This window comes from Nansenia antarctica (genome assembly GCF_963989245.1).
Source record: "Nansenia antarctica genome assembly, chromosome: 12".
NCBI lineage: Eukaryota > Metazoa > Chordata > Actinopteri > Argentiniformes > Microstomatidae > Nansenia > Nansenia antarctica.
The window spans coordinates 20291352-20316351 of NC_137682.1; the positions used below are offsets into that span (position 1 = coordinate 20291352).

At 45.8% G+C, this 25000-nt stretch overlaps 1 protein-coding gene across 1 annotated transcript in view; it reads right to left on the reverse strand.

The window, feature by feature from the left end:
* plxdc2b (plexin domain containing 2b) overlaps positions 1–25000 on the reverse strand; it is a gene marked incomplete at both ends in the record, with an annotated part of 99574 nt that overhangs the window by 42649 nt on the left and 31925 nt on the right. The window contains 3 exons of the mRNA XM_080542712.1: positions 1518–1587; positions 4279–4425; positions 13146–13390. Coding sequence (XP_080398838.1) covers positions 1518–1587; positions 4279–4425; positions 13146–13390 — 462 coding nt within the window. The remainder of the gene's footprint in view (positions 1–1517; positions 1588–4278; positions 4426–13145; positions 13391–25000) is intronic.

The following is a 25000-nucleotide window of genomic DNA, read 5'->3' on the forward strand; positions in this document are numbered from 1 at the left end:
GCGGGAAAGGCATGCCACAGTTTGCCTCTTGCATATTCACACAGTTATATCACTGCTATTTCTCCTTCCCTGTCAATGGGATATTATATTATAGAGCACTTGGTGTCCCTTCCTGTTTCCAGTCCAACCACCCTTCTCTGGTTTCCCCCCCCCCAGTACACACGAGGCTCTTCTATTAGGCCTGGGCTGGTGGAGTATTGCTGAGTGTGTGAGTGGTTTCCACCCCCCCTCCCCCCCCAAGTCTGGTAGACAGGCCACACTGGTGCTAAGAGCTGTCGGTGGTTTTTCTACCAGTCTCGCTGCATGGTGCGTTGTGCTGACGGCTGTTAGTGGTTTGGTACTGTGGTCTGTGTACCAGCCCAGGGTTATGAAACCTTCCTCGGTTCTCCTGTCTGTCTGGCTGGCTGGGGATCTTCCCAACTGCACACAACGCAAGATCAATGGACCTATCGCTAAGCCACGCAACCAAAATAGGAATTGTCCAATCATATCACAGCAAAAGTCACGACAGGCAGAATACCCGGACAAACAACTCGCTAATATCTGATGGTGAAAAGCTTCTAGACTAAATATTCTTGTCATCTTTTTAAAAAAAAACATGTCTATTACTTGCTGTGGTAAATCAGAAATCAGAAATGTGCCAACTCCCGCCATTGTAAGTCATTGAATGTCATTCAGTCACGGTCGGTCAGTCAGTCACTGTCAGTGAAGCGTTGTTTGTTTGTCCGAGTTTTCAAACGGGGTGTGGCTTAGCGATAGGTCCATTACCGTCCGTTTTGATTCGTTGTGCCACTCAGCGTTGAGGTTGAGGCCTCCTCAATCCACTCAAGCATGAGACACACGCATGCACTCACTCAGCTATGAAACGCACGCACACATACGCAGCATGCATACTCACGCATACACACACAATTCTCCTCTATCCCCCCAGTACAAGTGTCTCTCTCATTTCACTAACCTCATTACATACCCCTTCTCAACCCTGGAGCCATAAAGGCAGCATGGGTCTAACATGCCTTGTATAATACCACATAATATACACTGATGGTCACTTAAGCAATATCACACGAGAGGGAGTGCTGTCATACTGAATATCAGCACGGCCGTGATTCGGTCGTAGGTACGAGGCCGCAGACAATCACAGCTGTGTTGATATTCAGTATAACAGCACGACCTCGAGTGTGATATTGCTTTTATACAACAGTTCTACAGCGCCATTTATTAGTTAACACTAATAAGCGACAACAGATTATGATTTGTTTGTTTATTTAATAATTTAATCAACTGGACTGTTGCCTAGTAACCTGAATACAAACATGTAGTCTAATTAACGGTCATTTAGTAGAACACCTGTGCGGCGGAGTGATACATAATAGTTAAAAGTCCCAGTGCTGTTATACTGTATATCGGCACTCACTCATGCCTCTTGTCCAATCAAATGACTTCTTAGTCAGAACTAACTGTTGTATAAAGTACCATATACAGTAGGAGGGCTCAGGGCGAGGATGTTCACTTACCACCAGTTGCCACGGTGATCTCCCGCAGGGAATGTCCATAAAAGGGGAAGTCGAAGGACAGATTGACTCTCTGCAGGAGAAAAACACAGATGACCCAGGTCATACTCTGTGAGCTGCATGTACGATGAGACTGGTCAGGGAGGAGGGCAGGAGGCAGGGGGAAAGAAACTTTGTTTTCAGCGAGAATAAAACTTGACAGGTTTTAGACAGAGAAAGAATGTGTAAAGTAAACATTACGGCACTCTAGAGGTAAAAAGTTGCTCCGTTTCTTTTTCATTCCTCTATGAATTTTTTAACACGGCCATGGCAATTTATGATAATTGCTTTACGCGAATATCAATCTCTCCAGATTAAATGTTCCGTCAGCATTATAAAAACAAAGCAAGACTCTCATAAAGCGTGCAAAAACCCCCGGCTCCCCGAAGGAAAAGCATTTCTGTATCCGAGCTGGCAGCCCAGCGCAGAGGTTGAATTTAATAGCGTGTTTCTTTTTGCAATGATTGAAGTGAGAACAATAAAAAAAAAAAAGTGAAGAACAAACAAACAAAACAACATTTCTTTCTGTGAGAGAAGATGACACAATCTCACTGTGGGCTTCAAGGGGGCTTATGATCCGGCAAGCAGTAGTCCAGGATGACTACACTAACAAATGGAGGTTTTAATACTGTACACACAAGTATACATCTTACTGATGACTAAAACATTCTTCAGGCTATTTTTGTCTGTAATGGAATGGCCGACAGTGACAGGGGTTTTATAAGCAGAGTGCACCACTAGTACTCTACCGGGGGACGGTTCTTAGAATGTTCTAGAATGTTGAATGTTCTTATAATGTTCTATTGACATGACGGAGAGCCTGTAATTCCACTGTAAACACACACAGGCCACATGATCCTGGATTAGACCAGGCAGAGTAATCCTGCGGCAGACCACAGTGAACTACCAAGACTAGATACCCCCCCCCCCGCCTTCTACCAGTTTAACCCTCCTCGCTTCATTGTGATTAAGTTGACCTCTTGTGGTTTCTTTTGTTTTAAAGAAGCTATTAGCTCCTCATGCTCTGTAATCTGGGGGCTGTTCTCAACATGCTGGCACAGGGCAGCGCCAGAAAAACACACAAAACAACTGAGGCACTTCTTTTCTCCTCCAAAGAGCCATTTTTCTTCAAGATGTTTCTTTTTTTCTGCTGCCATCTCGGTGCTCGGTGTGTGTCCCCCTGGTAAAAATGATGAGGGTCCTTATCATGTTGGCAGAGGCAGAGTGTGGATTGGCACAGCAGGGCTGGCGCTTCCATCTCCAGGGCAAATGGCCTGTATCTGATGTAGCGATCGGTCCGGCGGGGCGGTTTGTTGCTCTCCTGCCTGCCTGACTGACCGCTCAGTCTGGAGAGGCCGGGGGGACGGTGGGAGTCACTAAGTAAGAGGGGGGGGGTCATTCACTTTTTACAAAACATTTTTTTGTTATACCTTTATTTAACCAGGTGAATACTCATTGAGATTTAAAATCTCTTTTCCAAGAGAGACCTGGCCAGCATATAAAAACAGATCCATTTAGGTTTCAGACATACACTATAAAACATTGAACATAAGGCAGTATCAGGAATGCGTAGGTGGCTGCGTTAAGTACAGAGACACTCTCTAGTACTTTCCCGTTCAAGTGTCCTTCAAGGTTCCACTAAAGGCGTCGTACGAGATCAGTTTTGCCAGGTTTAAGTCTGTCTGGAGGTTCCCAGCAGAGGAGGTCAGCGTATTTGAAGGATTTTTTGTTACCCAGCTCTGTGCTTCTATCTTACTGATTCTCTGGATTCAAAGACTGAGGAAACTCCCACCGACTCCCACCTCCCTTCTTTTAGCGACCGCAAGAAAAGGCTGCTCTCTACAGACCCCCTCTCTCTGGCAAACCCCCCCCCCTTGCTTTCGTTTGTATGGATCTATCCATCGTCCTGTGACAGACCAGAATCCTGGGAGTGACAGTAAAGGGGGGGGGGGGAATACGCAATGTGAAGCTCCAGTCTCTCTCCTGTGTTTGAGTCATTGTTCACCCTGGGTAGACTTTCTGCAATTGTGTTCCCTGTCTCCTGACTGCACCGGGCGACTGAAGCCGGGCCCAGGGGGAATGTGTGACCGCATCAGTATGCACCTCACAGGGGCCACCTGTTTGTGCAGAGGTAGTGAGGGGAGGAGAGGGGAGGGTGGGTGGGGGGGGGGGGCATCAGGACCTACAGAACAGCCCACACTGCAGAGAATCTGACAAACACCCCTGACCAGAATACATACAGTACATATATTCCAAATAAACAGTTTGGTGACGCTTTATAATAACGTTCAGTGATAAAGCAAAGTCAAAGTCATCCGTACATCAAAATCTATTAAACAAACACATCAATTAAACAATCTTGTCTAAGAAACAGACTGATTTTAAAACGTAGGTTAAAGTGTGTCATATCTTACCATGTATCAGATATGTTACAACAGTGCCAGTGATGTATGTTAGAACACAGTCTGACCATGCACGACTTGTTACTATGTTACAATGTTACAGCAGTGTAAACATGTATGAGATATGACGCAGCATGTAATCATGTATGAGGTATGACGCAGCATGTAAACATGTATGAGGTATGATGACGCAGCATGTAAACATGTATGAGGTATGATGACGCAGCAGTCTAAACATGTATGAGGTATGATGACGCAGCATGTAAACATGTATGAGGTATGATGATGCAGCATGTAAACATGTATGAGGTATGTTGTCTTACCGCAGCTTGCCTGTGCGTGTTGGATAGGATCCCGTGGATCTTCACCTTCCCCTTGTCCATCTGGTCTATATTTACCCATAAGTCTTTGCTCATAGGGTCCGTCGGTCCGTACGTCTTCGATGAGTAGTAGTTGTGATCTGTGTCCTCCTGTCAGACAAAGACAAAATAAATAATCATTAGGTCTGTCAGAACAAACGATAACAAACCCAGGCAAGGAGGTAATACAGTGACACGAAGTGCTGATGTTATGGTATACTATACTGTGTGTTTCTCAAATGAAGGAAGGAAATGAGAGCTGTATTTCACGTCGGTAGTGTAGTTAGACTTATGGAGAGGCAGATCTGTGACTGCGGTGAGATGGAGACCAGAGTAGAGTGGATATAACCTTCTGCTCCATGTGATTTATTCAAATGGAGTCTGAGCTCAGGGATGTATATTAACTGGGCTTTATGAGGTGACATTCTCCATCTGACTAGGAACACCTCTCTCCCCAAGCTGCTCAGCTCGTATCAGCCTAAATCAAATACTCCTAACCCCCCCCCCCCCCACACACACACACACACACACACACACACACACACACACACACACACACACCCCACCCCTTTAAAATACTGCACTGTCAAGACGCAATCTCCAAGACCAAACCAAATCTTTCCAAACTAAGATTTAATATAGACTCGACAACCTTGGAGCAGTGTTTTTTTTCTTTTTCTTTCGTACACATTTTCAGGGAAAATGATTACGATAGAACATTTTCTTCCAAACCATTTGGGGGAAGTGTGAACGCCTTAGGGAAGCAAAAATGGTCAACCCTGAACCCATGATGACTCCCTAGGATCGTAAAAGCCTCAGTCTGTAATGGAGTACACAGAGTCATGTTTTTAACGGACACATTGACGAGGGCTTTTTACGAGTGACATGGAAGACACATGTCTCCTTTTACAGCTTCCTGTTTGAATAGAGTGCAAAATAACAGCATCCATCCACGCACTCAAACACTGTGCAAAAAAAACATCTTTTGTTGCGAGCTTTCGGTCATAGACCTTCTTCAGGCAGACATTTTTTCAGGCAGCTTCCTGTATGAAGACAGAGATAAGAGTGACGTACATGGACAACCCTATCTCTAGAATCTGTGTCATGTGTTTCTAATGAGAATGTGCCTGTCATAATCAAATACAAAGATGACTCTCTTACAGCTAAAAACAGCTGGCGCTGTATAAACCTTCTACTTAGAATTCATAATTACGGCATATACAGCATATGGATGCGTATTAGGTATCAAGATACATTTTTGGCATCAAGACAGCAGCAGTTTTAATTAAATTCATGAAATGATCTCAGAAAGGTCATTTGTAGATAGCGATATAATTAGAAGGTAACAGATGCTTTGCGCTATAAATAGAACTAGGTCTCTTCCTTTTTTTAAAGAATATACAGTACCGGCTATACTTTCTCAAAGTGATGAATTAGCACTTATCATAACAAAGTAAAACAAAAAAGATGCTGACCCGACACTTAGCTCTAGTCGGAACCTGCGGTCCTTAGACGTGGGTCTGCTCTCCACCCCCCGCACCAACCCACGGACCTTCGGGGACAGAGCCTTCAGTGTGGCAGCTCCCAACCCTCTGGAACTCTCTCCCCACAGTGATCGGCAACGCCCCCACCCTGGACACCTTCAAATCAGCCCTCAAAACGCATCTGTTCACCAAGGCCTTTGGCCCCTAGTCTAGTTTTGTCACTGTCGCTGTCTTTTTGTTTTCTTAGTTTTTCTCTGTTCTGTCTGTCTGACTTTCTGTCTGTAAAATCTGTAAAGCGTCCTTGGGTTTGAGAAAGGTGCTATATAAAACCAAGTTATTATTATTATTATTATTTAGTCGGTTTTAAAATGACCAGATAGTTTTGTTGCTTCAGGACTGAAGGAAACGATGACCACTGATAGATCATCATACTGGTGAGAACGTACTGGGCTATCAGGTGTTCCTGTGATCTGGACATTGTGACATGTATGACATGACATTTCAATGACACTTACTTCTCAGTTGGCAGCTATAGTAAGATACTAATAACACGACAGTACATCAAAAAAATAAGTACCACTTCCCTCCACTCATTTAGAAATAAATCATCATATTTGGAGAACAGCAACCGTGACAACGTGTGCCCCTTATACTCTGATAGAGAATGTAAGAGACAGAGAGAGATAGAATGTTCTAGGCTAAAAGTTTCCCATTGGGGAATATGGGATATTTTCATACCTATCAAAAACTATTAATTGAACCATAAGCATATTTTCTTTTGATTAATCGCTCGACTTTAAACAAAGAACACATTTCGCCACGGAGATTAATTATGACAGTTTAGAACACAGACAAGACGGAACGCAGACAAGGCTTACTCAGCACATTGCATTATCTCTATTAGGGAACAGAATCAAGGGCGCTTGGAAAGGCAGTTGACACAGACACAGAGAGCAGACACAACCTGATATGATTTGGCCCTAATCAGCACAAGATGCTTTGTCTTATTTGAGAACATCCTTGGAGAGTAGGACCCCTTCAAAGTGAAAGGCAGACCAGCTGGCCGCTCATACCCCAGTTTCCTCTCCCGGTGATCAGAGGGGTGGGCAGGGTGCCATCTTCCAGTTGGGAGTTAGGGGGGGGGGGAGGGGGGGGGGGGTGGCGAGGTGGGTGCTTGGTGTCAGGGTGCCAGGGCCAGGGATTAGAGGCACTGGGGGACCATGGGGGGGTCAGGTGGGTGAGGAGGCACATATCAAGCAAACAGACACTGAGGGGCAGTGCACTGGAATGCATAGTTGGATGAATGGATGGATGGATGGATGGATGGATGAATAGATGGATGAATAGATGGATGAATGGATGAATGGATGGATGGATGGATGAATGGATGGAAAAATGGATGGAAGAAAGGATGGATGAATGGATGCTTTGATGAAAGAATGGATAGATGCTGTACACGATGGGCTCGAGAAAGGAGAGGAAGATTGAAAAAACCTGCTTATCAAATGTGGATAAGATTCCCTTTCAGTCCAGCATAGATAGCCCTCTATACAATAACAGTTTGTCTCTGAAACGGAAGACAATTATGTGGCTCCCTACATTTCAGAATGCCTTAGGGAAATGCATTCACTATAGTAAACAATCTGAGATTCCCATTCCAATTTATGTCTCAGGCATTTACTCAAGCTACTGCATCAATATTGCATTACGGTGAAGCCGGGATATCTCTCCGCTGACGTTTTTCTTTTCTGAATGGTTCTTGTCATCTCGGAGAGATTCTGTCAAAAGAGATTTATTGAAAGCAATGGTTCTGGAAAAACATGAATCTGAGCATTTCAGCAAAAGAAAGGAAAATTAGATTTTCTTGGGTAAATGTTTCCCTGAGCTGTGTACCCGTGGGTACGATCACTTAGCTCTGATTAACAATTACAAGCCCCCCCCCCCCCTCACCACAATCCCACCCAAAGAAAATCTATGCCACAGACCCAGAATTGGGGTATTACTAAATAATTCACCCAAAAAAATCTCTCTCTATGTTTTTTTCATGAGAAAATGAAATGTACAAAGATCCGAACTTTTCCTGCTGTGTGTTCTAGTTCACCTTCAAATACAGTAAGGTACAATATATTACGAGGACTCTAAACGACTATATAAAACGATAGGACTATAGAATATAAACGACTAGGGGGACTATGAAATCGACTGCTCAGCATGTCCTGTAGCGCTGGCTCCCTCTGCTCTGCCCGTTACCGCAAACACACATAAATCAAGCTGTGACTGATAGGAACACACATTAAAAGGAAGCCATTACTCATGTGTCTCAGTCTCACATCGGCTGATAATGTCTCAGATCCATTTTTCATCACCCAGCTTCTTCCTCCTCCTCTGCCCCGTTGGAACCACCAGTGTTGATGGCGGTGCGTGTGGTGAAATTCAACAACATTCAACACCCGGCTGAGATGTGCTGCACCTTAAAGAGACCGTTTTAAGGCCTTTGTGCCTTTTAACACTAGAACAGCCATGAGGGGTCATTTTCAGGACCCTTCTTTCATGACTTTTCCTAGATATGTGCATTCTACCACCCAGTGTCCTTACATTTTCAAAATCACATCAGCATAAGCTAGTATAGCTATTTTGCCATTTTTCTGTGTAGGAAGCAGGCTAATTTACAAGCGGCCAACTAGTGGTCGTTATGTGTAAATAGCAGCTTGAGCATTGTAAAGAGGGGGTCTTTACCCCCGAGGCGGCTCTTTAAGTAGGTAAAAAGTTCTAGTGTTAACGAAACAATGAATCGGGTACGAGTAAACCAATAGCACAGTGGTAAACAGAAACAGACTGTGAAAAGTAAAAGTTCACAGGCAACATTTTGAGCGCAACTCTTCTTTTGACATACGGGATGTAACTGAAGGCTGACTATGCTGTAAATATTTATAAAGACAGACAAAGGAAACAAAGAGGAGAGAGGGAAGGTTGATAACACAGAGGAAATAATAAGACAGGAGAAAGAATAGCAGGGCTTTCTGTATGGCACCAAAGCAGCCTCTACAGTCACCTGAGGTGTGTGTGTGTGTGTGTTGTTGAAGAGCTTCTCTCTCTCTCTCTCTCTCTCTCTCTCCATTTCTCTCTCTCTCTCTCTTTCCCTCTCTTTCTCTCTCTTTCTTTCTCTCTCTCTCTCTCTCTCTCTCTCTCTCTCCAGACAAGCATGAGGTTTGGAACCTTCTAGAAGGTTCTGGAGTTGACTGTGGGAAACTATGGATGAGGAGGAGCTGTGGGATTTTCATGACGTGTTTCAACCTGAGTTTGAACTCCAGACATGGTCCCAGTAGAACCCACAAGACATTAACAACCTCCCGGATAGGCTTGTAAGAGAGAAGAGAGAGAGAGAGAGAGAGAGAGAGAGAGAGAGAGAGAGAGAGAGAGAGAGAGAGAGAGAGAGAGAGAGAGAGAGAGAGAGAGAGAGTCTGAGAGCCCAAGGCAGATGGGACACTGACTGAGTTCAGAGACACGGTGGTCTTAACTAGAGAGCTGTGTTGAGCACTGCAGTCCTCAACAGTCAGAACTAGAGAAGTAGTAATAATGTAGAGTAATGACAGGGGCCAGCAGGCGAGAAGAAGAAACGACCTGTTTGTCTCACAGAGAGAGAAGAGAGAGAGAAAGAGAGAGAAAGAGAGAGAGAGAGAGACAGAGAGAGAGGGCAGTAAACACCTATTTATGTCTTTAGAAAACCATTTCTCTCAGGCATCAACATTTTAATAAGCATTATACACTTGGGAGCTGGGAGCTGTTGTCACCGAGACTGTTGTCACCCAAAACAACAGGATCATACTGATTCACAATATGAATATGCGATGAGGCTGGGGGTGGGGAGCGTGGAGGTGTGTGTATCCGTGTGTGTGGGGGGGGGGGGAATCAAACGGAACCAACAAAATTACAGAACCTAGCCTCAATGTGTGAGTCCTCTGCCTGAAACTGAACAGACGTGGAGAATGTAATAATGCTATAATGTGTGTGTGTGTGTGTGTGTGGGGGGGGGGGGGGGGTGCCCCCCCCTGGGAGTCTGATGAGGAATCATAGAGCAGAGCAGCGTTTTTCATCAGCAGTAGTAGCAGCGGTGGCGGCAGCAGCAGCAGCAGCAACACATACTTCAGCAGACGATCAAACAGAAGCACTTCATCACAGAGCTACCTTTCTCTATAACTTACATCAAAGGGAGCTACGGCGCAAAAACATCCTCTTTCAAACACGTCGGTGAAATACTGTACCTACACATCTACACAACATGTTTATCGGGACACTAAAATCACAAACTAGTAAACCACTGCACTAAAAATATGACACCCCTGGTGTAAAAACAAGCCGATTACGGTTCTATGATTTAGTCTGTCGTAAAAAAAAAAAAAATGGGAAAAAAATCCTCATTCAAAGGAAGCATGACAGATTGAGAGGTTATATATTTTTAGATTGTTATGATCTTGGCCTCCTCGACTATACCGTAACTGACGGGTGTGAAAATGAGCCATAATCTATATCAACAGCACACAGGAGAGTTTGTGTGTGTGTGTGTGTGTGTGTGTGTGTGTGCGTGCGTGCGTGTGTGTGTGTGCGTACGTCTTTCCATGGCACTGTTTCGAAACCGTCAAGCTGCCTCAATGATCAATGATACAGTTGGAATTCGACAAGGCGTCATATAACCACGATGACGAGCCACATTCACCACATGAACAGCGAGGTCAGCGAATAGCACCGTTAAACGCAACCCTCCAGCAAAAAAACTCTGCTGACAAGACACCGCAAGATTACCACAACACGTACCGACAGACTTCCTATTTGTCAGTCTCACACGATGACTGGAAAAAACCTCCATCATCAACGTTCATCCAACGTTGCTTAAGTGCTAACAGTAGCTCTTTCCCACGCACGTCAACATAACGTCGGTGTACCACAGGAACACGTTGCAGGTCGTTGCAACCGGCAGCAGGGATTCCAGGGAACTGCTCCAGGGACACCCAGTCAGTCACCAGCGTCAGAGTGTCTGCTAGTGTAGGCCTGCTGTGTTGTGGTCTTGCATGTGTGAGGTGTGAGGAGACGAGTATTGTTCTAGTGTCCCCCAGCTAAGCCAAACACAGGCTTCTTTTCTCCAGGGAGAAAGAAAGAGAGAACACACTGTTCTAGCCAGAGAGGTGGGAACGCGTTTCTACAGTGAGAAAGAAGAGGTGTGTAATGAAACGTTCACATGTAGGCGCTAGAAAGAGCGCTTGCGACTTCAAACGTCCAGTCAGGCGGTGATGGACGCCCACCCCCTCTCTCATCACCCCTCGGTGATGGACGCCCCCCTCTCTCATCAGCCCACAAGGTTCACATCGATCACATTGGGAGTCACACCCTCCTTCCTCTGTACCGTACGTTCAATTGCCTCCCTTCTTTTTTTTCTTCTCTGTACTAAACGTATGTTCTCTTCCTCCCTTCCTCCCTCCCTCCCTCCAGCCCTCCTCTCCTCCTCCTCCCAGCTCGTATCTCAGCTCCGCTGTCAATGTCATTACAGTCGATGAGCCCAGTGCAGGGTAGATGGCGTCTTTTATTATTAGACTGTGTGGATCTGAATATGAAAGCTATCGCGCGGCACTCTGCTGACAGGGGAAATGACGGCGTGTTTGTGCTCCACGGTCCCACAACACAACAACAAATGATTGCCCAGGAGGACAAGCTAGCACAACACTGAGGGTGGGTGTGTGTGTGTGTGTGTGTCTGTTTGTGTGCCCACTGTCTAGCTGTGTGTGTGTGTGTGTGTGTGTGTGTCTGTTTGTGTGCCCACTGTCTAGCTGTGTGTGTGTGTGTGTGTGTGTCTGTTTGTGTGCCCACTGTCTAGCTGTGTGTGTGTGTGTGTGTGTGTGCCCACTGTCTGTATGTGTGTGTGTGTGTGTGTCTGTTTGTGTGCCCACTGTCTAGCTGTGTGTGTGTGTGTGTGTGTGTGTGTGTGTGTGTCTGTGTGTGTGTGTGTGTGTGTGTGTGTGTGCCCACTGTCTAGCTGTGCTTGTATGTGTGCGTGCTTGTATGTGTGTGTGTGTGTGTGTGTGTGTGTGTGTGTGTGTGAGGGGACCGAGGCCGAGCTGACAATCAAAGCATCCTCTGTCGTAGAGGCGAGGCTCCAGCCGCCTGCTGATTAGAAGGCAGCAAGGCCGAGGCAGCGGCCGCCATCGCTATGACTACACGCCGGTGTGCCGACGGAGCTAGCCTAGCTATACGACACGCCATAACAAGACACCTGAACCTTGTCTTTGATTTACACAGGGACACACAGACAACAGCTCCCAGACACACACATGCATCCACACACAAATGCACACACACACACACACATGTAGACACACACACACGCACGCACACAGCGCACATGCACACACACACACACACACACACACACACTCACACTCACACTCACACTCACACTCACACTCACACTCACACTCACACTCACACTCACACTCACACTCACACTCACACTCACACACACACACACACACACACACACACACACACCCGAACCTTGTCTTTTATTTACACACACAGACCCATGCTCCAGCAATTAATCTCCAGCAGATCTCTCACCCTTCTGACTTCACGGGGGGGTCTAAAGTTAATTACATGTTGTGTTCTGGACTCCTCATGGGCCCGGGGAGTCGTTTAAGGTAAGCCTATCATCAGCAACTGCTGCTTGAATGAATTAGGCCTACCTGGAGGGTTTGAGCTTAATTTGATTTGAAGTATTCATCCTCAAAAAAACCTCCCCAGTCGTGTTTCATTATCACGTAATCAATCTGTTCCAGGCTGCGTTCGCTACTCTGGGGAGTTGGCCAGGAATATAGACAGTATGGGGATTGACAGACTAGAGAGCAGAGGACAGATTAGGTTTAGGGGTCATGTGGGGGGGGTCAGTCTATAATATGCAACTTGTCTGGATTCTAACCTGGGTCTCCCAGACACCACAGCACAGCCGTAGTGACCCCGCCACCTCTGTTATACGTAGAGTATATATATGGGTCTATTGTCTATATATGGGTCTATTGTCTAACTAGCCATATATGGGTCTATTGTACTGTATCCCTATCATGTAGGCGTAGGGTGTTGACTGTGTGTGTGTGTGTGTGTGTGTGTGTGTGTGTGTGTGTGTGTGTGTGTGTGTGTGTGTGCGTGCATGTACATGTGTGCGTGTGCACTTTATCTACCTCTATCTGGGAGCTGTTGTCTCTATCATGAAGGTGTAGGGTGTTGACTGTGTGTGTGTGTGCGTGCATGCGTGCGTGTACATGTGTGTATGTGTGTGTGTGTGTGTGTGTGCACTGTATCTACCTCTATCTGGGAGCTGTTGTCTGTGTCCTCTGCAGAGAGCAGGCCTGGGAAGCCCTCAGGCTGGTCCAGACCCAGACCCGGCTCCTGGTCTGGGTCCTGGTCCTGGTCCTGACTGGCCCTGTTACTGTCCATGTTACGGGGCTCCGGGGACAGCCACCTCCTCCACCGGTGGCTGTAGAGCTTCACATCCACCAGCACATCCTCCTCAGCCACCGCCTGCCCCTGTGCGTAGGAGTAGGAGACCCCTAGGGAGCACAGAGAAGAAGAGAGGGGGGTGAGTGACAGAGTGTTTGGGGTGGAGGTGCATCATAATCGTTTAGACAACCCCCACAAAAATCACGAACAAATCTTCCAAAATGGTTATATATAGATTAGAATAACAACACTGTTATTGGTGCAATAACTCTACTTTCCTTCATCTCATTTTGTGAGCCAAGATATTCAGAACTTATTGAACTTCGCAGGCAGTCTCATCGGAATGAGGCTAGGCTTGCCAGCCTGTAATACACACCAATGGATTGCGGTAGCATAATTACACAGAACAATAATCTGTTTATTTTCAATAAGGCAGCGGTCCAGCGGAGGAAACAGCCTCCACCGGTCTAGACCATTTATCTCCTGCCTCTCCCATAACTCATTCTCTCAGCAGACTAGCCTCGTTTGCTTCGGAGAGAGAAATCTCACGACGTTGGCTTAAAAAACACGAGCGTTAGGAGTGACTCAGCAGTCATCTCACACACCAGTGGGCCGCAGTTAGACCCAATCATCCCTGTCGAGTGCTGGGACAGAGATGAGATGCACAACGGGTGACAAGTCGGTGAAAAAACGTCATCAAACAAGCAGCACTGTTTTCATGTACAGACAAACTTGATTAGTCATTCCAGACTATGGGATAATGTGTGTGTGTGTGTGTGTGTGTGTGTGTGTGTGTGTGTGTGTGTGTGCGTGTGTGTGTGTGCGTGTGTGTGTGTGTGTGTGTGCGTGTGTGTGTGTGTGTGTGTATGCGTGTGTGTGTGTGTGTGTGTCTCTTTTCCCTCTGCAGGTGGTCCCTGTGTTGGGTGGGGTCAGAGTGAGGACGCGTGACCTACGGCAGATCACTTCAGACAGTGTCCTTCAGACTTCCAGAGGCTTCTGTGCGTTTTAATCACTTTCCCACCAGAATGAATGTTCCCATAGGCGAGCTGACTTGATTTTCACAGCCGGGACTGTTAATGTCATCCCGGCTATGGTAATGAGATTGCTTTGTAAACAAAAACAAACCGCTGCCTTTTTTCCCCTCCCTCCATCCCTCCCTCCATCCCTCCCCTCTCTCTCTCTCTCTCTCTCTCTCTCTCTCTCTCTCTCTCTCTCTCTCTCTCTCTCTCTCTCTCTCTCTCTCTCTCTCTCTCTCTCTCTCTCTCTCTCTCTCTCTCTCTCTCTCTGTGTGTGTATGTGACAGAGGTGCTTTAGGTTTAATTAAAACTGGTGCTGGCTTTTCTTCTCCTTTATCTATCCCTCGTTCCCTCTTCCGGGCCCCTGACCGGAGTTCCTTCAGAGGAGGAGGTGAGAGTCTAGTGGAGGGGCTTAATGCTAATGCCCCCAAAGTGGAAGCTGACAGATTCACTTTATAATGAGCATCTGCAGAGCAAAGAGCCCACAGACCAGTCACCACACAAACTCGACCACGCACAAACACAACAAGGTCACCTGGCTCTCCCTGTAGACTTATGTAGAGTAAGACTATTATGCAACGAAGGCTAGCATAGTGAGAAGCTAAGCGTGTTTTGGTAAGAGAGAATTTAGAAAAGAGAGTGGACTGTATACTGACAAAATAGAAATGTCTATCAGCACACATCTGATAAACACCCTCAACATAATCTCAACCGTGGCCTGGGGTGGTCAAGTGGTCTAGCACCGCAGTCTACAGTGCACACATTATGCCCATGTTGGCATGGGTTTGAATCCGGCCCATGCCCTGCTGACATGCCCTCTCTCCCTTCTTCTCCTTACTTTCCTGTCTGTCTTCAGTATATCTGTCCAATCGAATAAAACATTTATGCCCCACTCAGAAAAAATAACTTTAAAAAACTACATAATCTGAACCATTTTAGTAAACCATCAGGACCTGTCTTCAAAGCAAAACTCCAAAACTAAACAAATTGACCAGACTCCGAAAACAGGAGTCCTCAAGGCCTACGCCTCAACCCCCTGGTGTGGGGGCCTTCTCATTAGGGAGTCTACACGGACCTGGTCTGTTTGGAGCACGTACCGTGTTAGCATGGTGCTTATTACTATGCAGATCTCACTCCTGTTGTTCTTAGGTGTCTAAAACAGCTCCTGCAAGCCAAGTATTCACTCAATCTCACACAACTCTGTCTCTATCTCTTCCTCTCCAACTGTTCATTGGTTAAGGACAAATGTGGGCCCTGCAAGATTCCTGTCAACAGCAAGGCTATACATTTGGATCCAAGAGGAACCTATACATTCTAGAGACACATACATCCTCTCACCCTCCAAAGGATCTTTGTTTCGAACTTCAATGTATGGTGGAAAGTTGGCAAAAAGAGGATACTTCGAAATATACCATGACGGGAAAACTGGAGACCTTAAACAAAAATGTCTGTGTGCTTGCGCAATGTTTTTTGGAAACGTGTTTTCCCAGTATCCCTCTTGGTGAACGACCATAATGGGTCCCCGGGGAGGGAAAAAACCCCTGCCCTGGTGAACACCTGCCCTGGGTTGTGTTCCTCTCGCTCTTCTTCTAATGTCCCTGTACATCTCTTCACTGATTCAGAAATAGTGAACTCTGCTAACCCTTTGTTAAGGAGAGACTCCTTAGTCCTTTAGTCTTAGTCAGCCCACAAGGAGAGACAAGGAGGGACCCCCGTGGGACACCTAGAATAAGCTCCCAGCAGGACAAGGTTTCTCCCTGCATGTGTGTGTTCCTTAGCTTTTGTGTCCGAGGAAATATTTCCCCAACGTTCCCCTTTCACTCCCTCTGAATGCCCCGCATACCATCTCTCTGACTCTCCCGGGCCGATCTGCTCGGCCGGACTCACGCCTGTCAACACGACTAATCCACAAACTTCGGGAGGACTGTAATTCGGTTTCACCCAAACCCTTTCAAGGACATTTAGGAGATCATGAAATCACAGGGTAAAGGCACTGTGTGTTTTTGCACCCTTTCTTTTCATTCTGTTCCTGGGCATTTGTGTCCCTTTCTCTGGTTGTCTACCTGACTCAATGGCAATGACAGGACACTTCCGCACAAAACTCTGTGTGTGTGTGTGTGTGTGTGTGTGTGTGTGTGTGTGTGTGTGTGTGTGTGTGTGTGTGTGTGTGTGTGTGTGTGTGTGTGTGTGTGTGTGTGTGTGTGTGTGTGCGTGTGTGCGTGCGTGCGTGCGTGCGTGCGTGCGTGTGTGTGTGTGTGTGTGTGTGAGTGAGTGTTTATGTTTGAGGGTGAGTGAGTGTTGAAGTATGTGAACGTTGGAGAAAAGCCTTTTGGCAGAAAAGGCCCATTGGTTTCCAAGTTGCCTCTCAGTCTCTCTTCTCTGGGCATCAGTCTCTTTCACCTCCCATTGAAAGCCGCTCCATCAATGTACCAGGGGGGGGCCGCAGCCAAGCACCCTGGAGATACCCCCCTCAGTGGGGCCAACTGGGGCCCTCTACTCCCCCTGGGCATAGACTGAGGAGAGGATGAGGGCCAGGTGGTTTCCGGAGGTTGTTCTGAAGTTTTTCCCTGCTCCTGGATAAAATAACGATCAAGAGCTAGCTACCCTATTGAAGACAATGGCCGTAAAGGACGGTGGTTCGTAATACCCAATTATTCTTTCACAGTTAAGTAAGTTCCTGCTATGTCCTTACAAAATGGTGTTTCTAGATTTTTCGATTTTTTTTTTAAAATACCTCACACCACACCTCACCCCATGAGGAAAAAAGAAAATCACACTTAATTGGATGAACAATATTGCACAAGTAACAAATCTGCTATCTCCGATTACGTGAATCGCAATTATTTCTCCAATCGTTCTCACTTGTTCCCCTCATTAGCGATCATTCAGTGGGAGGTGATGTCAGGAGCGTTCTGGCATCACCCGCAGACACAGCTGGGGAGCCTGGGAAAAATGTCAGCGAATAACTCTCGCTCAACCTCAGAACACACGGCCAAAAGACGATGATGCGAAAAGCAAATGGCACCGCAGATGACCCTTCCCCACCTCCCCCCTTTAATGTTCCTGAGCTCAACGGGCATGGCCGGATTACATGCCTGGGGTTTTCCAAGCCTAAACTGATTTATTAATCTTAATTAATCTCTTGAAGGCTTGGCCCTTTCGGCGGGGTCAAGAGTGAGGGAGGAACGAGTGAGAGAGACGGAGGGGGAAAGGGGCTGGAGAGAAGGAGAGAACTGAACACAACAGAAGGTGATAGAAGAGGGACAGGGGAGCTCCTCTGTCTAACTGAGGGAGAAGGAGTGTGTTCAGAGTGTTCCTCTAAGGCAGGGGTATTCAATTACAAATTCAGTTGGGCCAGATTTGAAAACCAAGAAATTTTGCTGGGCCAGACATTTTCAGCGACCAGTAGCCTAGGCACCAGGTAATGACACATTTCAAACCAACACAAATGAATGTAGGCCTAATGAAATACAAGCAGTTTATTTATAGTTTTCCTTTTAAATTAGGTAACATCTGACACAGGCACGTCAAAAAGACTTGACTGAACACAATAAAAGAGCTGTAATTGAACAGAACCTAATAGCAATACTTTTTTCACTTTCTAGGTAAAACAACAACATTTTGGTCTCAACTGACCCATGCACATCTCAAAGTGCATAAAAAAGTGTACAGTAGTATACCAATAAAAAAAAAGTCCTTTTGTAAAATAAACATTTTGGTCATAGCTGAACACAATAAAAGAGCTGTAATTGAACAGAACCTAATATCAATACTTTTTTAGGTAAAACAACAACATTTTGGTCTCAACTGACCCATGCACATCTCAAAGTGCATAAAAAAGTGTACATATACAAATAAATAAAAAAGTCCTTTTGTAAAATAAACATTTTGGTCATAGCTGACCCAGGCACATCACAAAGTGCTTTTAACTGAATGAAAATAACCATCAATGCCTTGAGTGCACAATTAAACAAGTTACAGTTACAGTTAAACAATAACATTGAATCTAATCTAATCTAATCTTACCCCGCTGACTTTCTTAGTGTGAGAAGTGACATTTTTTATTCTGAACAAGAGCAGTGACATTTGGCTCATAAGATGTCAATGCAATCCGAAGGCATTGGTGAAGAGTACTGTTAGTCAGAGAACAACGAGAGCTGCTTTTTATTGTGTTCATGTGTGAAAAGCTTGCTTCACAGGTGTATGTTGATCCAAACATACTGAGCACATGGATTGCTACTTTCTTAATGTTAGGGAACTGGTGCACGTTGACATCACTCCAAAACTTCGCAGGTCCATTAGTGCGAAGCTCCTGTGCCATGGTTAAGGATGACTGCATGTCAACAAGTTCAAGTACGAATTTCCCCTCGTCGATGGAAGGCACCACTCCCTTTCCTCTGGTGGATAAGTCCCCTTCTATTGCAGCAGTGAACGGGTCTCTGGCAAAGCCCATCACCTCTGCGGGCAGAGCAAGCCCATCCAGTCGACCAGCAAAGTTCTCTTTCAACCTCGCAATGAAATCAGTCATCACATCTGTGATTTGTGCCGGGGATGAGACGCATTTGCGGAGCGTTGGAAAATGCAGCATTCTGCCGGTGCACAAGTCGGCCGCGAAAAGGTCCAGTTTGATTTGAAACGCGCGCGTCTGTTCCACAAGATCAATCACAGTTTTGTCTCTGCCTTGTAGCCCCACATTTAGGTCATTCAGGTGTTTGAACATGTCGCTCAGAAAGCAGACATCAGCCATGAAGTTGTCGTCCAGTATACGATTCAAGTGTGTTTCTGCCTTCGTTTGCTTGCTGCTGCGGAGGAAAGTTGTAATCTCCTCTCTGAGATCACAGAAACGCTCCAGTGCCTTGCCTTTGGACAGCCACCTGACGTCGTTGTGCAAAAGCAGGTCGTGGTGCTCAGCAGACATTTCTGACAGCAGCTTGCGGAATAAGCGATGTTGGAGGCTCGAAGTGGAGCGAATAAAATTAATTGTAGCCATCACGTTGTCCATTGTTGTTTTAAGCTCCCCGCTGAGTTTTGCGCACAACACCGTCTGATGCACAATGCAGTGTAAGGATGTTATCTGAGGTGCAACAGCGGACCAGCGTGCTGTCAAACCATTTACTCTCCCTGTCATGGATGGAGCCCCATCCGTCACAAGCATTCCCACACGCTTCATATCTAGACCATTGTCTTTGAAAAATTCTGAAATGTTCTTAAAGACTATCTCGCCAGTTGTGTGTCCTTCTAACGGCAGTAAACCGAGCAATTCCTCTCGGAAGCATTTGCCGTCAAAAAAACGGACATATATGCACAATTGTGCGATATCGGTTCTGTCTGTGGACTCGTCTACTGCTATAGACATAACATCAGCTTTCTTCAGTTCTTTTAACAGTGTTTCAAACACATCTGTAGCAAGAATTTCAACCCTGCGAATGTTTGAAGTGTCTGACAGGGGAACGTTTTTAATAGCAGATGACACACTCGTTTTAATTTTGCTGTCAATTATCACTTCATCTATGACGGCCAGCATACAGTCTTTCATGGTTTCAGAATCAGTGAATGGCCTTTTCTTCTTTGCTAAGATCCAGGAAACACGAAGGGATGCTGCTGTACCTCTCTCTTGGGCTGTGCATGTCCGTACCATCGTTGTACAGCTCCGATTGTAGGATGCAATCAAACTCTGCACTTTTGCAGCCCTCTCCTGAGATCCCTCTGGAAAGTTGGCCCGGAAAGTCGGGTGTTTCTCCATGTGGTGCCTCCGAATATTGTAATCTTTAAGTACCGCAACGCACTCATTGCATATTAAACACATCGGTTTGGCATTTGGACTTTGTGGTAAAATAAACACGTATTTTTCAGTCCAGGCAGAGTTAAACCGACGGTTTTCATCGTCAATTTTGCGTTTCAGGGTGGAGAAAGTCGAAGACATTTTTGGAGTTGATATCGGACTTCTAGCTAGCCTGCCTACAGAACGTGAGTATAACGCTCTAGCAACAGTCAACCCAATCAGGGCATTGTTTGTTAAAGTGTGTCTAGCAACGTTATATTAAACAATGCCCTGATTGGGTTGACTGTTCACACGCTCACACGTCACACCTTGCCACGCCCAATGCGTGACATTTGAGAGCCCTGGTGTTATATTCACGTTCTGTAGGCTACTATTGTATGGTAACGATCCTGTATGAGGCCCGTTAACAGCTCCACCAAGGGAGTTAACTATCTTGGTCTAATGGTTAGCGCGGTCGTCGGTTATGCGGGAGATCGGGGTTCGATTCCCGCATGGGGCGAGTTACACTACCAAGTCTCCGTTCGCTACAGTATGAACACTCGCGAAATACGTTTTTCTCTGCTTTTATGGCTGGGCCAATCGGGGGTCGCGTCTGGGCCGCATGCGGCCCGTGGGCCGCTAATTGAATAGGCCTGCTCTAAGGGTTTTGGGTTTGCCGATACCGTTCTCTAATTCTCCTCATTGATATTCTCCGGCCTGGGTCCGCCATGATATTGATTTACAGGATCAACAACACTCAAGCAAACACTCAGGCAAAAATAAATTCCAATAAATTCCATTAAAAAAATCTTCTGATTTTCACCTCCGTAGCATTCAGTACACATACTGTACCTTCTGCTGCTGTTGGGTCAGAATCAAAAGAATATTAGATAAAAGTCCACAATTACAAAGGATGAAAACACTGACTAGCCTGGTTGATGTTTAAAAGGGGGAAGATAAAACCGGGAAGAAAGGGAGATAAGATAAAATATGCACACGTCTTGTTATGACAAGGCGAGCAACGACAGCTGAAAACAGTGCAAAGGGCCAGTGTGCACTATGTCAAGGCCACTTGAACCCAGACAAGGAAGTACCCCAGGCTATGTTTGACATTGGCCAGGTGGGCTGACAGATTAGGGTTGTCTGATGGTCACACACACACACACACACACACACACACACACCTCACACAGCAGGACCTATAGCGCCTGAAGGACATAAGGGGCTTCCCAAGTGCAAGAGCAGGGGCATGGAACACTGACAGAGGGAAGGATAAAGAAGAGGAAACATCGAGAGCATAGATAGTAGCTATGGCCCCTATATAAGAAGAAGAAGTGGTGAACAGATAAGTCAAAGTAAAGGCTTTGACTGATGAGTTAATACAATGAGTTTTATTGAAGGTGGTTGCTGCTGCATTGGTGTGATCTGAGACCAAATTTCAGTTCACAGATGAGGTAGGTGTGCTGTGTGTATGTGTGTGTGTGTGTGTGTGTGTGTGTGTGTGTGTGTGTGTGTGTGTGTGTGTGCGCGTGTGTGTGTGTGTGTGTGTGTGTTAGATAGTAGTTAGCAGTTAGATAGTATTAGCTTACAGTAATTCACAGTCAAAGCCTCATACACGAAGAAATCTGAGTGACTCTGCAAATACAGGTTACAATGCTTTTTCAGTAGTTGATCCTACAGGATTGTGGTGGCTAATTCCGTACATCAAGTGTTGACTATATGTGACATGGTCTGGTCAATTGGTCCGCAAGTCGGAATCCGATTTAATGTTCGGACTTTTCTTTAGAAAAATATAAATACATTTCAGCGTTGTTGAAACTCAATGACACATGGCTAGTCAACTAACACAGCTTGTTTTGTGAGCCTGCTAACAATGTAAAGTAGTGCTATAGTTCACTAGGTAGCAGGGGGGATTACTCACCGAATCCATTGCGTTGCAGTATTTTGGCTTGACTAGCGAGTTTGTGTTTTTCAACAACCTTGAAATGTATTTCTGTGTTTCAAAATAAAAGTCAGTTTTAAATCAAAACCATTTTGATTGGTTGCCAACTTGCGGCCCAAATGACCAGACCGTGTCACATATGGTTCATGATATAATGTTAATCGATTTCTTATCTAATTAGACGACACGGTCCTTAGTTTAAGGCCAAAAAACGTTAGCAAAATAAGCATTTGCTCATGGTAGTGGGGAGGTGTTGTTTTCTGAGAGCTCATAAACACTCATTTTAGAACTTGTGGCTCAAAATATACCAAAATCCTGTAGCATCTCTGTAATTCAAAAACTATATTTCAAAAACTATATTTCATGTTTGCTGAGAGGATAATCATCTTCACCACTTCATTGCTGAGTTGCAGATGCCAGAAAATTGTTTTGTTCCCCACAAATATGAACATTAAAGATAATATCCCCCTCCTCAACATTAGAGACAGACACACAACGCTCTGTAATTACACAGAAGAAGAAGAAAGTGTGCTGAGAGCTCCACAAACCTGTCCCTGCCTGTTCACTACCGTCTCCATCTAAAACACAGACTATGTTATTAAACCGACACATCAAATTAAAAAGCTGACAAGGGTAGAATTCTGGGGTTTCAGCACCTGCAGAGTACAAATACACCCATAACGAGATGTTAGCTAGAGCATGTTAGCCTCAGAGGAGGCTTTTATTCTCATAACTATCTGATATAATATCCCCAGAGTTGAATTCACTCAATGTAGTTTTCGTGTATACAACCTAACTTTGAACTGCACAGACACAGACAGACAGACAGACAGACAGGCAGACCGACAGACAGAACTGGCCACACACACACGCACGCGCACTCACACACACACACACACACACACACACACACACACACACACTAGGACACACACAGCAACACACACACACACACACACACACACACTAGGACACACACAGCAACACACACACACACACACACACACACACACACACACACACCACTTTCATCATTCACTGGGCTGTCAAGACAAAGTAGTCTGGGGGTAAAACACACTCCAACTGAATGAGAAGCAGCTCCCTTCCTGAACCCACGGGCAACTCTTCTCCCACGAGAGAACAGAGCTTCACCTCTGGGTAGAGATGCTGCTGTCATGCCCGCACCATGGCTCTAGTCTGATGGTCTGTTTTGACAAACAATTAGTCACATCTTTCCAAATGAGCGCACAGCATCCCAAACATTTGCTGGCAGAAACACGATGGGACTGCAAATGGGAAATGCAAATGGTCGATGCTTCCAGGATTTGTTTGTCCAATACTGTATCACATTGACGGGAAGGGAGGGTGGGGGGTGGAAGCATATTCAGACAAAATGCTTACCTCAATAGCATACAGTAACTAGCACACATTGTGTGCTGGCTGTGGCGCAGGGTTGGTGATCGCAAGGTTGGCAGATCGGCAGTTCGAGCCCTGGCTGGCCACATGTCGAAGTGTCCTTGGGCAAGACACTGAACCCCAAATTGCTCCCAATGAGCGGGGCCAGCGCCTTGCATGGTAGCTGGCCACCATTGGTGTGTGAATGTGTGTGTGAATGGCTGAATGAGAGGCCGTTGTAAAGCGCTTTGGAATAAGACGCTGTATAAGTCAGTCAGTCCATTTACATTGTAGACCCATGCTTTTCTACCAAAACATTGCTTGGTATTTGAACACACTAAATAAGATATCGGAATAGATAGAATATCTGGGGTGCCATTAGATAATGCAGGACAGGCGTGTTAGAACAAGAGTGGAACAAAGTTAACTTTATTCTAGTCCTATGACAGGTCTGGGAACTGTCATAACAACTCTCTGTCGCAGACTAATGGGAAGAACAGCGCGTGAACACAGCCCCAGAAATAACCTGGAAACAAGTGTTGATTACATTCTACATGCAAGCTGGGAGGAGGAAATGATTACATCACAATTGATTGTTGCGTTCACACTCTGGTCCCCTCTGAGAACATCAGGAGGGTGTGTGTCTGTGTGTGTGTGTGTGTGTGTGTGTGTGTGTGTGTGTGTGTCTGTGTCTGTGTCTGTGTCTGTGTCTGTGTCTGTGTCTGTGTGTGTGTGTGTGTGTCTGTGTCTGTGTGTGTGTCTGTGTCTGTGTCTGTGTGTGTGTGTGTGTGTGTGTGTGTGTGTCTGTGTCTGTGTGTGTGTGTGTGTGTGTGTCTGTGTCTGTGTCTGTGTGTGTGTGTGTGTGTGTGTGTCTGTGTCTGTGTCTGTGTCTGTGTCTGTCTGTGTCTGTGTGTGTGTCTGTGTCTGTGTCTGTGTCTGTGTCTGTGTCTGTCTGTGTCTGTGTCTGTGTCTGTGTCTGTGTGTGTGTGTGTGTGTGTGGGTGTGTGTGTGGGTGTGTCTGTGTCTGTGTGTGTGTGTGTGTGTGTGTGTGTGTGCGTGAGTGTGTGTCTGGTTGTGAGAAAGGATGGAGGGGGGCGGGGGATTTTCAGCTTCAGGTGCATTCTATTGAAACTGATATTGAATCAACACACCCAAAGAACACGAGATCCGCTTTTCCACTGTATGACAAATCATATGTTTCCCTTTAAAGCGTCTGGTCACAAACACTAAACACACGGCCGAAAAAACCATAAACACAGGATCGTAAAACCCCAAACACACGGTAACAAACCCTCAATCAAACCACCAGAGTCTACTGTCATCACAGTGGCTTTCTTTATGTAATCATTGGTTCTGTTGGCTCAGACTATGGTCAGCACAGGCACTGTAGACAATACAGAGAGTGTGTGGGGGCAGAGGGGGGGGGGAGAAAAGACATAGCAAGAGAGAAAGCGAGAGAAAGATAGAGATGAAGATAGAAAGAAAGAGAAGAAGAGAGAAAGAGAGAGACAAAGACAGAAAGAAAGAGAAAGAAGAGAGAGAGAGGGGGAAAGAGGGAAGGAAGGAAGAGAGGAGACAGAGAGAGGGATGATGTGGGGAATATCAA